Source organism: Leopardus geoffroyi, chromosome C1 (assembly GCF_018350155.1).
Source record: "Leopardus geoffroyi isolate Oge1 chromosome C1, O.geoffroyi_Oge1_pat1.0, whole genome shotgun sequence".
Classification (NCBI taxonomy): Eukaryota; Metazoa; Chordata; class Mammalia; order Carnivora; family Felidae; genus Leopardus; species Leopardus geoffroyi.
In genome coordinates, this window is record NC_059328.1 from 151,922,925 (window position 1) to 151,939,627 (window position 16,703).

Genomic DNA, 16,703 nt, shown 5'->3' on the forward strand with positions numbered 1-16,703 from the left:
GCAGGCTCCAGGCTCTGAGCTGTCAGTACAGAGCCTGATGTGGGGCTCAACCCCATTAACAGTGAGATCATGACCTGAGCCAAAGTCAGACGCTTAACGGACTGAGCCACCTAGGCGCCCCATATGCTGCTTTGCTGCTTTATTTTTAAAAAATCACAAAAGCCTACCTTTCACCATTTTACAGAAAAATAAATGAAATCTTAATAAACTAAGTATCTTGCCAAAATATAGCAAGTAAGTGGCACAGACGAAAACCAAACCCAGGTCTGTCTAAGTCCAAAGTCAGAGCTCTTCACCTATCAGATCACATCTTAAAAAAATGAGAGGCAGCTTTGGGAACATGGGGGAAGCCATGACAGTACACAGGCTTTGGAGTGTACTGTCCACACACATGTACTCCACATGTCCACACACATGTCCACACACATCTTTGTACTCCACACACATGGGAGAACTGGCATTGCTTTCTTTAGGCAAACTTCACTTTTTCCTTGATGATATATGGGAAATGTGGTCCGGAGACCATTTTTTTCCAGAGACTATTTCATCCTCTACTAATGTGAATCACATAAATTTTCTCCTGTTTAAGCTCTCTTAAACTCTTGCCTAAAATAGTGATTATCTAAATTGCATAGGTTAACTTTATTATTTTCAAGTGATATAGTAATGGGATTAAACAAGTCAAATGTTGCATCCTAGAAATTCTACCTTCATGGTCATAATCAGCATATCCAAATACCCACTGGTTTGATTATTACGGATTAAATCTCATCAGTAAAGCAACTACACTTAACAATCCTATTTACTTATTTATTTGTTCATCCATTCTTCTATTTCACCAAGTTGAAATTTAATTTGCTGTTGGTGTACATATTTTAAAGTTTGGAAGAGTGAGATTTTATTCTATTGTTTACCAATAAGAACATATTTGGTTTAAGTACATGGCTCACCCATTGTAAGAAACTCATAAAGATAAATATCTATAAAGAAGTATTTCACTTTCTTCCCTCTTACTTAACAACCTAAGTTAGGAGTATCTGACATGAAAAATCCAACTGGTTTAAGAGCAGCTAACTTTTTTTGAGTATATTTCTAAGAGTTTCACATGCATTATCTCCCTAGATCCTCAAATTAAAAATTAATAAATAGGGGCGCCTGGGTGGCGCAGTCGGTTAAGCGTCCGACTTCAGCCAGGTCACGATCTCGCGGTCCGTGAGTTCGAGCCCCGCGTCGGGCTCTGGGCTGATGGCTCGGAGCCTGGAGCCTGTTTCCGATTCTGTGTCTCCCTCTCTCTCTGCCCCTCCCCCGTTCATGCTCTGTCTCTCTCTGTCCCAAAAATAAATAAACGTTGAAAAAAAAATTAAAAAAAAAAATAAATAAAACAATGTGGGGGGGGGGGTAATATCATCCTTACAGAGGAGGAGAGTCAGCCTTGAGGCTTTGTGTGAGGTTTGTAGAACCAGGAAGGATATATTGCTTCATTGCCCTGCTCTTAACTGCTCAGACTTTGACAGGCAGGGTCTGTAGGACAAAATTTACTTCAAAAGCAATTGTTCCTCTTGGCAGAGGAGGATTCCTTAATCGGTCAGGGAGCAACATCTGCAGAGGCATTTTTGATATTTGATCTCCTCTTGAAAAAAACAAGAAAAGATGTGGTTTACCCTGAATTTTAAAAATTCAACACACTGAGGTTATCTTTTTTTAAGTTTATTTATTTACTTTGAGAGAGACAGAGAGAGAGAGAATGACCTGGGAGGGGCAGGAAGGGAGGGAGGGAGGGAGAGAAAGAGAGAGAGAGAGAGAGAGAGAGAGAGAGAGAGAATCTCAAGCAGGCTCCAAACTGCCAGCATGAGACCCAATGAGGGGCTCGAACTCACAAACTGAAAGATCATGCCCTGAGCCGAAATCTAGAGTCTGACACTTAACTGACTGAACCACTCATGAGCCCCCACATTGAGGTTATCTTTCCCAAGCCATTCCCTTAGAATTACTTTCACATCTTCTGTAAATCCTTCCATGACAGAATCCAGGAAACTTATTTACAATAAAAATTAGTGGCAATTAAGTGGAGGGGACATTAGGAGAACTTCTTTTGGATCAAAGAACCTTTTGAGAATCCGATTAAAGTTATGGATCCTCTCCAGAAAATGCACACAGTACATGTACTTGTCAGATTTCCTTGAAGTTTCCAACTTTATAAGATATTGGGGACACAGAAGTATTTTCCAACATAGATAATATTTAAGAGAAAGAGTTTTGAACACGACATTTCAGGAGATGCCTCTTCTACATAATTTGAACATAAACTAAGCTCTGGCTGTCTCAAACTGCAATTATGAGTTAAGAAAGAAAGAGACTTTATACCCATGAAGTTAACATGTAGAGACTTTACATTCTGGAAATGTGTTATGTGTTATGAAACACTTTTCCTACAGTCTGTTTTCTTGGTTAAAAGATAAATAATCTTTAGTATCTCTTAGTAGAAAAAGAGAGAACTGTGAATTGTTTGCACTGGCAAAATTGTTCCATTTCATTTTATAGCATTTCCAATGAAGTGAATTTCATCTCTGAGATATAGGACGTTTGTAAAGCAACCACTTGTGGTTTTTTGGCAGTCAAGATAGATGCACTTTGGTAATTGTGATTTCTCAGAAAATAAGAGTCTTAAGCAGCTCTTACCTCATCAGAACCAGATCCAAAAATCAGCAAGTCAAAAGGAATTGCTGCCACCATGTCGATCAGGAACCAGCCTTTGAAGTAATGTATTGCTATTTTGGCCGGGTCACTTACCACTTCTTCATTCTGATTTACATATGTGGTTCTGAAGTTTATTAGAATATCTATGATGAACATAATATCCACAATCAAGTCCACCACATTCAAAGGGCTACAAGAGTAGCCGCATTCTCGTCTTTTCTGTTCTTCTCTGTCATTGAGGAGAAAGGCTGCAGAGTAGGGCGTGAATATAGCAGTATATATGACCAACAGCAGAATAAGCCAGTCCCAGACTGCCTTGAAGGGGCTGTAGTGCAGTATTGTAAACTTGTTGATACGTGGTGTCTGGAGTTTATATTCTGGCAGGACATCTGCTCCTAAAGAGAGAACCTGAACACAGAAGAGAACATTACACAGTATATAAAAGTGTCATTATGTAACCTCTTAACCTATAAAAATATGAAGGTAATTATATGTCAAAATCGATTAGGAAGAATGCATGTAATTGTGAAGTGTGTAAGTAAGAAAAACACGTACATTGAAACGAACCCAAATACCCCCCTCCCACTATGTGGTATATTTGACCCCAGAAAACTCCATTGGTATTTCTTGATAAACATTATTTGCACTGAAAAGTAATGGATATTGTCACTCTGATAGCAAGGAATGGTTACGGGTTCCTTTGAAACATACTACTACTCAGAAATAAAAACACATACCCGTTTTTAGAAAATCATAAAATCAGACTGATACACGAGTAATTCAGTTTTCAAGCCTTAGAAAAGATTGTCTGTAATGAATAGAAACAGCCTACTTGGATCCAGATTCATATTTAATTTACATATATTTAATTTATAATTAAACCCTGATAAATTAAACTCAACTCATTGAAATCTTTAATTACAATTTTTCCACCTGCAATCTGTTTTTAACCTTGGGGGGGGGGGTGTGGAAAACACAAGAGATTAAAATAAACACAAAGGAGTCTTTTTCCTAAAAGGTTGAGAGAATATTTTATAACCTGGGACAAATGTACTTTCACCCAAACTCCTCCATCACATGTAGAGAATCATGAAAACACAATGGTGCAAAGAGATGTTCAGAATATCAATCTGGAAATGTTGCAAGATTATTATCACCAAGGGGTACGTAAACCCTGAGATTTGTTCTACATAACAAGACACTGGGTAAAATAAAATAGCTCATCTTTTAGAGTCTTGATTGATCTGAAAAAATGAGAGCTCAGTTTGAATCATAACCCAGTAGAAAATTTCATGAGTTGGTAATTTTTTAACTTTTTAAATGTTTTATTTTTGAGAGAGAGAGAGGGATAGAGTGTGAGTGGGGGAGGGGGAGAGAGAGAGAGAGAGAGAGAGAGAGAGACAGAATCCAAAGCAGGCTCCAGGCTCTGAGCTGTCAGCACAGAGCCTGATATGGGGCTTAAAGTCACAGACTGCAAGATCATGACCTGAGCTGAAGTCAGACACTTAACCAATGGAGTTACCCAGGTGCCCCCATGAGTTGGTAATTTTAGACTAAGTTTCAAGAACAAAGCTCAAAACAAGAAGGTTACCTAGCTACCTAGAAAATGTAATTAGTCTAAATATATGGGTTTACAAAAAATAAAACATTTTGATGACTCCACAAATGGCACATAAAGACATGTTTTAAGGGAGCAGTGAGTTATAATCTTGTATTATGAATATCCCACCTATACACAATGGCCCTATTTCAGAGTTAATTTCACTAAATAAAGTTTCTTAGGCTAGATTCTTGTAAATACAGCTAATATATGCTCATCTTTGCAGTATGAACCTCAGGCAATCTCCTATTGGTTAGAGAGTATTATTTCTGCGTTCTTGATAATTCTATCCCTGTAGGTTTTAACTTGATTATAACAATATCTTAGGCAAATTTCATTCTTAAATCTTATTTTCATTGTCACATCTCACACCTTTTTTCTCCACATATAATGAGTTACCATTCTTACTTTAAAAAAAAACTTGAGAAGTATAGTAACAAGCACAAGTGAGGTACAACATGATTTTTAAGTATAACAGAAGAGTTCAGTTAAAATAGGCAAAGATGTTTGAAGATAAGAGCTAAACTGATTTAATTCAGTTTAAAAAAATAATAATAATAACAAATCCATAATAATAATGAACTTAACTATTTTTTCAGTCCAGAGTAAATCTGAACAGGAAATAGGGCTTTATTTTAAGCTATTATGAGAAAGGACAGGAATTAATTATTGGTAAAAAAAGAAATATAGAAAAAAGTGATTTCATTGTTTCTGGAAGACTAAAAATCTTCAGAGTCTAAGATTTCAATCTCGATCTCTAACTCTAAAGAGGAATATGTTTGGAAAATCTGTCAGTTGATGAGTGCAAACTGATAGGACTCTAATCCTATAACGGTCAGTACAGAAAACAAGCCTATAACATTTTGGTCCAGAAAGAATGGATCAGCTCTTAAGATGTCATTATATAATGTCCTTTTCTAAAAACAAAACAAAACAAAGCAAAACAAAAAAAAGCAGGGAAGATTCGGAGCGTAAGAAGTAAAACCCAAAACCTTATTTTGCCTCTCAAAGTCATCTAAAACATGGACCTATTATATCTTTCCAGTTCCCTCTCTCAGTAGATTCTTTTATACACTCTGACAAGTCTTGGCTAAAATTTTTGAACTGTGGAGATCTTACCAAATCCCTAAATTCACAAATATCTCTCATTAAAAAAGGGTATATAGTTATTCAAAGAGAATGCCCAAAAAGTCATTTTTAAAGAAAGGGATATTTGTTTAAGTTTGTTTCCTGCTTAAGTGACATTCCCCTGATACCAACCTCCCACAGAGGGCAGTTTGAATACTTGTTTTAGCAGAAGTCTAAGTTAGAATGCATTCAGCACAATGGAGCATCCCCTGAGAAGTGAAAACTGTGGATGGAGCCCTTTCCATCCCACACACGCAAGCATTCTTTTAACAGTTAGATAACCACTGTGCTAAGAGCTGGAGACTGAAACCTTGGGAAGATACTGTCCTAGACATTGCAGAGTTTACGGTCTACTGGGAGAAAAAGACATGCAGGAAAATGGGAGCCCTGCTGAGGTCCACTTGGTTCATTTCTGGAGTTGGTGGTGGTGCTGATGAAAGGGGTCTCTAGAGAGGACTTTGAGGGAAGGATGTCACTTGAACTAAGACTTCAAGTGGGAAGAAGAAAAGAATGCAGCTGGGGAATGAGGATACTGGCAAGGGAAGAATAGTACAGGTAGAGGAAACAGAATGAACAAAGGTAGGGAAGCATGGAATAATCTATTGTGTGTTGAAGAATTACAAGCTGCCTTATGCTGCTGATGGATAAAAGGCAAGGGAAGCTGTGGTGGGGATGGCAGTGCCGAGTGACAGTGACAGGCTGTGGAAGATCTAATGTGATAGAGATATGTAGCTTTCTCCTATAGGTCAGTTTCTCACACTTGAATAAAGTACAGACTCCTTTTAAGGGAAAGATACTTATTACAGGATCTCAATGGTAATGGCTATTATTTTTATTTATAGTGTTAAGGAAATACATGCAAAAGTAAAACGAAGTTAAAACTCCTTATGTTTATATCTCTTAATATGACTGTTGTGGGTTGAACTGTGAATCCCAGAAAGGTATGTTGAAGTCCTAACCTCCAGTACCTGTGAATATGACCTTAGTTGAAAACAGGGTCCTTGTAGATGTAATCAAGGGAAGATGAAGTCATCTTGGATTGGGGTGGGCCTTGATGCGATAACTGTTATCCTTATAAAAAGAGGGAAATTTTGGGGCAGAGACACAAAGAAACAGAGGGATGATGCCATGTAACAATGGGGGAAGATATAGCTGCAAGCCAAGAAACACAAGGAATGGTGGTAGCCACTAGGACCTGGAAGAAAAGCCTGGAACATATTCTCTCCCAGAGCCTCCAGGAAGAACCAACCTTGTCACCATCTTGATTTTGAACTTCGAGCCCCCAGAATTGTGAGACAATAACTTCTGTTGTTTTAAGAAATCCATTTTATTTTGCTATGGCAGCCCTAGAATACTAATACAATGACAAAAAATGACAATAGATGAATTACAAAATATTTGCAAACCAATGAATTCAAACTATCATCACTAATTGAGTATTTGACATATCTGTAAGTCAAAAACTGTTGACATTTGGCTACTGTGTGGGATTTGATCTAAGGGGTAAAATATTTTTCTCTATTCTTAAGCTCAATGCCTTTATATCAGGTGTGTTGTCAAAATACTTCAAAGATTGGAGTCCTAGGTGGCTCAGTCAAGTGTCCAATGCTTGATTTCGGCTCAGGTCCTAATCTCATGGTTGTGAGATTGAGCCCCACGTGGTGCTCCACACTGACAGCAAAGAGCCTGTTTGGGATTCTCTTTCTCTCTCTCTGTGTATCTCTCTCTCTCTCTCTCTCTGCTCCTCCCCCCTCTCAAAGTAAATAAATAAATAAATAAATAAATAAATAAATAAAATAACACTTCAAAGTTTTACTGTTATTTTAGGGTAATCTGATCTAACTCTTAATTAAAATTTTTCTCCTACTGGGCTTCAAAAGCCCATTTAAATCATGTTCCTTCATACTGTGTAAAAGTCTTTGCTTACCTGAAGTTCAGTTTTGCTTTGGGGCATTATTAAAATTTAAATTTAGTGATTATCTACTCAAATGATTTTTGGAACTGGCTTCAGAAAGTTAATCCATTTGTTATATTTCAATATACCTATTGATAGCTAACCATTGAAATTTGTTAAATATAGCAATGGAATGTGTTTTGACAATGCATTTGCAGTAATTGGTATGGTACCAAATTATATGGTACAAGTTCTTTTGATTTCTGCATGGGTATGCCTGTGTTATATAATCATTCAATTCTCTCATGAATTCTACTAGCCAATCACTTCAAAACTTTTATTTATAGAGCATATTTTAGCACCATGAGGTCTCATTATAAATCCAAATGTGGTCATAGGCACTGAAGTCAGGTAGCACTCTGTTATTAAGTGATTATCTTACTGAGTCAGATTATTTTGTTGTTTTGAGCTTTCACCAACATACACAAATTTTTAAGATTTTCTGGAGGAACTTATGGCTGTTTGAGAATATTCTTTTCTGTGAATATTGGTTTAAGAATTGCTAAAGGTTACCATACAGAGAAGGCAAGGTGACCAAATTTAGTTTTAGATAAATGCATCTGGCAATGGAAAGCGGGAGAAACCAGAGGGGGCAGGATTAGAGGCTTGGAGATAAATTAGGACTTTGGTATGGAAGAAAGATAGACAAATGCAGAGAGATCAGGAAAGCCTGTATTAAGGAAAGGTGGCAGAGATTGAGAAAAGGACACTTTTGAGAAATAAATGCATCTTCAGATAAGGATGAGGAGTAAGGAAACATTTGTTTCTTTGTGGTTTCAATGAGTTTTATTATAGCCTATCACAGTAATATAAATTTATGAAGGCTAACCCATTTATGGAATAAGGCAAAGAGTTCTAGACTTTACTTATTTTATTTTCAAATTTTATTTAAATTCTAGTTAGTTAATCTACAGTGTAATATTTGTTTCAGGAGCAGAATTTAGTAATTCATCACTTACATTATAACCCCAGGGCTCAACACAAGTGTCCTCCTTAATCCGTATCACCCTTTTAGCCCATCCCCCACCCACCTCCCCTTCATCAACCCTCAGTTTGTACTCTATAGTTAAGATTAAGAGTCTCTTATGGTTTGCATTCCTTTTTTCCCCCCTGCCCTTATGTTCAACTGTTCTACTTCTTAAATTTCACATATAAGTGAAACCATATGGTATTTGCCTTTCTCTAACTGACTTATTCTGCTTAGCCTAATACACTCTAGCTCCATCCATGTTGTTGCAAATGACAAGATTTCATTCTTTTCATGGCAGAGTACTATTCCATTGTGGATATATATATATATATATATATATATATATATATATATAATTTGGGATTCTCATATATATATGTGTGTGTGTGTATATATATATATATATGTATCTACATATATATATGTATCTACATATATATGTGTATCTACATATATATATGTGTATATATATATATGTATATATATATATATATTCTTCTTTATCCATTCATTAGTTGATGGACTTTAAATGTGAAGATCTGGGTTTAAATTCCAGATACATTTTTTTTCTTGTAAGTAATTTAATCTTTCTGGATCTAGGCTTTTTTGTTTTGTCTTGTGTTTTCATCTGTGTAATGGAGATAGAATCTTTGCTCTAATTACCTCTCTATACAGAGCTACCATATCACATTAGGTAATTTCTATAAAAGTAGCTGATAAAATGGGAAGTATTTACATAAAGTAATTTCATTGTTTAGAATTCTAGGCTTACTTACTTATATCTTGATTCAGACAAATCAACTATAACCAAAACATTTATGGACCAATTGGAGAAAGTTGAACATTGACTAGACATTGATAATATTAAGGAAATGTTTAGTTATCTATTCTCTGGAACACACTAAACCAAAACATAGTGGCTTATAGAGTGGCTCTCTATGGATGAGAAATTTAGGCTGTGCTCAGTTGAGCCATTCTTCTGCTCCATAACAGTGTCAACTGGGGTCACTCAATGATGTTTAGGTGTGGCTGAGCTTGTGTAGAGAATCCAGAAAGTCTTAACTGATATTTCTAGTACCTTGGTGGGGATAGTTGTAAGGCTGTCCTCATGACAGATGCTGGAACAGCTGGGTGGCTCTTTTTTTCTAGATAAATATAGATATAGATAAATATAATCTAAAGACATATATCTATATTTACTTATCTAGATATAGAAAGACTTTTTATATATACAGTTTTTATAGAAACTGTGTGTATATATAGAGTTATATAGAGAAATATATAATATAAAGGCTCTGTGTGTATGTATATATATATGCATATGTGTGTATATATATACATATACATATACATAGATACAGTTTTTATAAAAATTATATATAATTTCTTCATATAGTCCCTTTTCATGGCACTTTTCCCTATGGTCTCTGCAGCAGGGTAGTAATATGTCAATGTGAAGATTCAGTTCTCCCAAGAGAGAAATAGAAACATCCAGCCCTCTTAAAGTCAAGGTCTAGGGATAGTACAGCATCATTTTTTCCATATTCTATTAACCAAAGCAGTCACAGGCCAGCCTAGATTCAAGAATATGGAGGAGTAGCCTTTACCTTTTGATAGAATAGCATAGATGCAGAAGGAAGGAATAAATTATAAATTATGGCCATCTTGGAAACAAACTGTCACAGGAATTATTGACAATTGTTTTTAGGTGTGATGATATTGTGGTTATTTTTTACTAGTATTTACTTTTTAGGGGTACATAGTGAAATACTTTGTGGATAAAGTGCATTTGGGAGTTTGCTTTAATATATGGAATAACTGTGGGGCATACATTCCAAGACCCGTGGTGGATGCCTGAAACTACAGATGGTACTGAACTCAATATATATATATATATATATATATATATATATATATATATACACACACACACACACACATATAATGTTTTTCCCTATACATACACTCTTATGATAAAGTTTAACTTATAAATTGGGCACAGTAAGAGATCAACAACAGTAACAAACAATAAAATAGAACAATTGTAACAACATGCTGTAATAAAAGTTATGTGAATGTGGTCTCTCTCTTTCTCAAAATATCTTATTGTAGTTCACTGACCTTCTTGTAAGGAAGTAATAACATGTCTATGTGATTAGATGAAGTGAGATGTATGTATAGGTATTGTGACATAACATTAGGCTACCATTGGTCTTTTATGATAAGCAGACGATCAGACGGAGGGTCATCTGCTTCCAAATTATGGCTGACCATGGGTAACTGAAACTGAAGAAAGCAAAGCTTCAGAAAGTGGGGGTGATTGTAATCCAGAGAGGTGGAATGGAAGGCAGAGAGAAAGTCTGGTTATATGTAGCAACGCTAGCCATATGTTAACTAATACTGAAATTGGGGGGTGGGCATATAGTATTCCTTTTATTTTCATAATAGTCCACATTTTTTCACAATAATAAAAAAAGGAATTTTAGAAGTTCAGCCAGAAAAGCCTAAGATAATTTGAGGATGTAGTTTCCTAATGGAAAAAAAAGAACTGGGTCTGCACAAATCACAAGGGCTCACTCTTATCAGAAATGAGTTGGTTCCTTGCTGGGTAAGCTTGGATTGCTGTTTTTACAACAGAATGTTTAATGTGCTCTCTGCACATCTCATTCATATTATGTCGGCCTCCATCCATCCACACAGACTACACACAATGCCAACTTTGCCAGCCTTCAAATGTTTGCCTTTAAAGTCCCGTCAAATTGGTGGCTCAGACAAATCATGTTACAAGAAGACAGTTGAACATGCTAAGTCTGCAGATGCTCATTCCTGTGAGTATACTTGGCTACTTTGTTCATTAAGTTAGATTAAAAAATACAGCCACATCTCAGAGACCCATTAGGTCAGACCTTGTCTTGAAATACTTTTACTTTATTAACAAATCGTATTCAAACTTCAAGCTTTCATTCTGGATTGGCATATGTATGCTTTTGCATTTTTCCTCCTTAATACTGCCACTAAACACAATGTTTATGTTAGTTAATGTCATTTTGGTAAACATTGGCATATAATCCTATCATAATCCATTTCTAGGAAATAATCTATATTGAGAAATCAAACGGTTTAATTTCTTTTTTGTTTAAAAAACATGACAATCAAACATGATGGGGATGCAAGCTGGTGCAGCCACACTGGAAAACAGTATGGAGATTCCTTAAAAAACTAAAATTAGAACTACCCTATGACCCAGCAATTGCACTACTAGGCATTTATCCACAGGATACAGGTGTGCTGTTTCAAAGGGACACATGCACCCCCATGTTTATGGCAGCACTATCAACAATAGCCAAAGTATGGAAAGAGCCCAAATGTCCATCGATGGATGAATGGATAAAGAAGATCTGGTATAGATATACAATGGAGTATTATTCGGCAATCAAAAAGAATGAAATCTTGACATTTGCAACTACGTGGATGGAACTGGAGGGTATTATGCTAAGTGAAATTAGTCAGTCAGAGAAAGACAAATATCATATGACTTCACTCATATGAGGACTTTAAGAGACAAAACAGATGAACGTAAGAGAAGGGAAACAAAAATAATATAAAAACAAGGAGGGGAACAAAACAGAAGAGACTCATAAATATGGAGAACAAACTGAGGGTTACTGGAGTGGTTGTGGGAGGGGGGATGGACTAAATGGGTAAGAGGCACAAAGGAATCTACTCCTGAAATCATTGTTGCACTATTTGCTAGCTAATTTGGATGTAAGTTTTAAAAAATAAAAAATAAAATAAAAATAAAATAAAATAAAATAATCGAAAAAAACATGACAGTAAGAGTTCTTTCATTAATTACAGTCTCCATTTGCCTCCTTGCAGAAAACTGTGAGTTTAAAATTTCAGTACAGGGGCACCTGGGAAGTTTGCTTGGTTAAGCTTCTGGCTCTTTATTTTGGATTAAGTGGTGATATCACAGTTTGTGAGTTGGAGCCCTGTGTCAGCTTTGCGCACTCTCTCTCTCTCCTTCTCTCTCTGCCCTTCTCTCTCTCTCCCCACCCCCCCCAAAAAAAGAAAAATAAAATAATATAATGTCACTTCATACTTCTTTGGAAATAGGATAAATATATAAATCATAAGTCACAAGTAAGTTAATACTAATCATGAAAGTGCTTTAGAGCCATTATGTTGGAAATGACATAGTAGGCAGGCAAATATTTGTTTTAAAACTGTGAATAGGATTCTAAGGTGCCAGTGATTGAACAGACAAAGGCTGCTACACAATCTAGTACGTTTCCTTAAGAGAGCCAACTTCTCCCACACATTTGAGAAATAACATACTTGAGAAACATAAAACATGATTAATTGAACTATTATAAGGATTCTCTTTTAAGAGTGAAAGAAAAAAGGGAAAAAACCTCTCACTATATAAAAAGGGGAACTCCATGGTCTCCAGAAAGACACTTCTATTTTCTCTTTCCTGAAACCACCAATTAAATGTACAGTTTAACACAGACTAAAATATGGTTTTCTTTACCAAATTCAGTTTTTCTTCTTGCTTGCACATTGCTATTTGTTTAACCTGTAACAGTTCAGTGTTATATAAAACCAAAATCTTTATACAAAATAGCACTATTTATTCAATGAAGATCTACTGCGAGAATTGTGTGCGAATACCAGGATTAATAACTACTCTTCTCTTTTGAAAAGTGCAATAGGGAACGATTAAGCTTTCCAAAAGATTATACAGTACTTTTGGCAGCTGTTAAACGCCATGCTGAGGTGTTGGTAGAAACTGCTCATCTGTTATTTATCCTTTACTTGGGACTTGCAGTTAACTAATAGGCTAGCTGTATTTTTATCTATCGGAAAAAGTAGTAACAAAATGAATCAGAGAGATAAGATAGCATCAGGAAAGATTTAAATTCCCCTGGCTTTTCAGGGGATGATTTAACAAGCCCAGCAAAATCTGAGTAATTTTCCTTAAAACAGGCAGCCCCACTGATGATCACCCAAATATTTAAATTAAAAGATGCCAAAGATTCACACAATAAAGTCTGTCACATCGGAAGCTTTTTAAACAAATAAAATATAGGACTTAGGTAGTAGAAACACTGCAGCTGTTCATAATCAAATAATTTTCTAAGGCTTAGGTTAAAGTAGACATCTTACAATTTGTGCCTGTGTGTGCATGTATATGTTTGCAGGTATATCTGGCTGAGTCGGATGACAGTACAATTTTGTAAAAATCAGAGTCACGTAGGCTCAGTTAAATGTTACGATTAGTGTTTTGTTTTGTATGTAATATATATGCTAGTACAAAAAATATCTGCTGCTCAAATTTTGTGACTCAATATGAGAAATAGTTTAGATAATATCTTAAGCATTCATAATATTCATAAATTACTGGAAACATATGTCTATTAAAAAATTACAGGTTCTTTCAGAGCTATAAACTCTTAACTCTCACACCAATGGCCAGCTGGACACGGCCTTTGGTTTTGACACCCCACTTCTGGGGTGATCGTGGCCGATCTGGGGAGCTCGTGGTATCACCTTATTGCTGATACCAGATGCTCTCCGGCCTGTTTGCTTCCTTGCCTCCTCTCTCTTTCTTTTCTTGTGGAAAATTCACATATGCACTCTTCTCTCCATTTCTTTTATCTTTATTTTTAAATGGATCTGATTTAAGGAAAAGGAGCACGTAGCACACTAGTTTGTAAGTAAACCTTTCACAAATGCTTTTCAAAAGCACAGATAACTAAGAAATAGACTTAGAGATGGGAAAGGGAGATGCAGAGTTTAGCTAGGATACCTGGAGGTAGATGTTCCAGGTGCCAATAGGAGAAGATGCCTGGAAGATAGAAAGTCTAGGATAGAACCCCCAAGGGGGGTGGAGCTCAACATTTCATCCTGGATAGGCAACGTTGAACTTCTGGAAAGTGGATTCATTTGCCAAGAGAGTATAAAAAGAGAGAGAATATACTGAGAATAACTGAAATGTGGGAAAAAGAAAAAGGGCATAGCCAGTATTTCTGGGGCTTAGCATGGTGACTGGAATACATACATAGTAAGTATGCCAAAGAGTGGGCATGTCTGTAGCTCAGAGAGAGAGAGAGAGAGAGAGAGAGAGAGAGAGAAAGAGAGAAAGGGAATGGAGATGGCAATATGGAAAATACATGAGAGAAAGGATTATGGTAGACAGCTGCTGTGCACCAAAATTTGTTGTTCTTCCTTCCATAGAATAGAGTTGTTGCTGCTGGAACATGTCTGCTTAGCCCTAAATGACATTCCCAATCCTATTTGAATCTAGGTATGTGTATGTGTCTGATGAATAGCACTTCTTGGCTGAAGCTTCCAAGAAGCAGGTGTATCTTTTCCTGCTCTCTCTTTTTCCTTCCATTTGGTAAGCACAGATGTTTCCGAGGCCTCGAGTCCTTAAATCCAGTGGAATGGAGGAGCCTCAAATTTAGGAAACTTTGTCACCAAATTACAAAGGGAAAGAAAATCACTCATTGCACAGGAATATTGGCTTCTGCTATTGCTTGAGCATGAAATATAATACTGGGTAAGCTACAGTGATATGGGTGTTTATTAGTTCCAGCAGCTAGCATTACCCTACTACTTGGATCTTTTCCTTGGAATATGCTGCAGAGATTAACACGGACTCCCGACAGATAACTCCTACACATTTTATCAATGCTTTGTCTTTGAGAAAGAGGGCAGTTAATACTGAATATCTTTCACGTTAGTTACCAGGCTCAGTACTGAATCATAGCATTCAATTCTCTCAACAGCTCTTTTAGATAAGCATAATTATCTCCATTTTTATAGGGTAAGAAACTGACTCAGAGAGACTGAATCACTTATTTGAGTTCTCAGAGCCAACTATAATATTATCAATCATAATATTCTCTAACTTTATTGAATGCCTATTATTTACTGAAAATGATATGGGCAGTATCTCATTTAAATGTCACAGTTGTAGGTATTTATTGTGGGCAGAACTGCATCCCCAACCAAAAGATATGCTCAAATCTTAACATCCAATACCTGTGCATGTGACTTTATTTGGATACAGGGTCTTTGCAGATATTATCAATCAAGTTAAGATGAGTTCACACTGGATTGAAACGGAGCCTAAACTAATGTGACTTGTGTCTTTGTAAGTAGAGGGAATAGACACAGAAGCAGATCCACAGGAGAATGTCATGTGGCAATGGAGGCAGAGATTGGAGTGATGTATCTATACACCAAGGAACACCAAGACTGCCAGCAACACAGAAGCTAAGAGAAAGGCACGGAACAGATTTTTCCTTAGAGGAGAGGGAGAACATACTTCTGCTGGTAACACCTTGATTTTGTTTTGAGCCTTCAGAACAGTAAGTGAATAAATATCTATTGTTTGAAGCCACCTAGTTAGTGGCAATTTGTATGACAGCCCAGAAAACTAAGACAGTGCTATTGTCTTTTTCACTCTACAGATGTGACTACTGAGGTTAACTAACTTCCCAAAGCTGTCTGGTTCCACAGTGTCTGTTTTCTTATCTAAGCAGTATACCAATATTCAACATATTTTTTAAGGGAATAAAGTCTGTGTTTTTTGACCAGAAATTCTGTTTCCAGAAGAAGAAATTCTTTTCTTTTTTTTTAATGTTTTTTTTTTAATTTATTTTTAAGAGAGAGAGAGAGAGAGAGAGAGAGAGAGAGAGAGAGAATATGAGCTGGGCACGGGCAGAGAGAGAGGGAGACAGAATCCACCAATCAGACTCCAGTCTCTGAGCTGTCAGCACAGAGCCCAACGTGGGGCTCGAACCCATGAACCACGAGATCATGACCTGAGCCAAAGTCAGACGCCCAACTGACTGAGCCACCCAGGTGCCCCAAAGAAATTATTTTCTAAGGGTCTGTGTGAATGTTTTCATAGTTATCAAATACTTTCTAAAATCCTAATCACCTGTGACAAAATAGTAAAGAGACTCATGTAGAACCACTTCTTGTCAAGAGCCTAAATGCCACTTGTTTGGATGGATATACACGTGTAGGACATTGAAAAAACAAACAAACAAACAAACAAACAAACAAACAAACAAAAATGTTAGATGGCCATGATGGCACCAAAGATAAAAACAAAGATAATTTCCATGAATTAGTAATCCATAATCTGTCAAATATTGCTGAACAGGACAGACTCTGGACTGAAATAGCCCTGTTACATATCCCAGCTCTGCCATGGCCATTTCATTTTGAGCCTTCAGAACAGTAAGTGAATAAATATCTATTATTTGAACATAGATAGATAAAAACTCACCCTGAGGGAGCACTTGGGTGGCTCAGTTGGTTAAGTGTCCAAACTC

At 36.5% G+C, this 16,703-nt stretch overlaps 1 protein-coding gene across 7 annotated transcripts in view; it reads right to left on the reverse strand.

Annotated features, from left to right (window-relative positions):
* KCNH7 (potassium voltage-gated channel subfamily H member 7) overlaps positions 1–16,703 on the reverse strand; it is a 486,826-nt gene that overhangs the window by 73,841 nt on the left and 396,282 nt on the right. For all 7 annotated transcript variants that reach the window (XM_045480018.1, XM_045480016.1, XM_045480017.1 and 4 more), the window contains one exon: positions 2,680–3,105. In XM_045480018.1, coding sequence (XP_045335974.1) covers positions 2,680–3,105 — 426 coding nt within the window. The remainder of the gene's footprint in view (positions 1–2,679; positions 3,106–16,703) is intronic.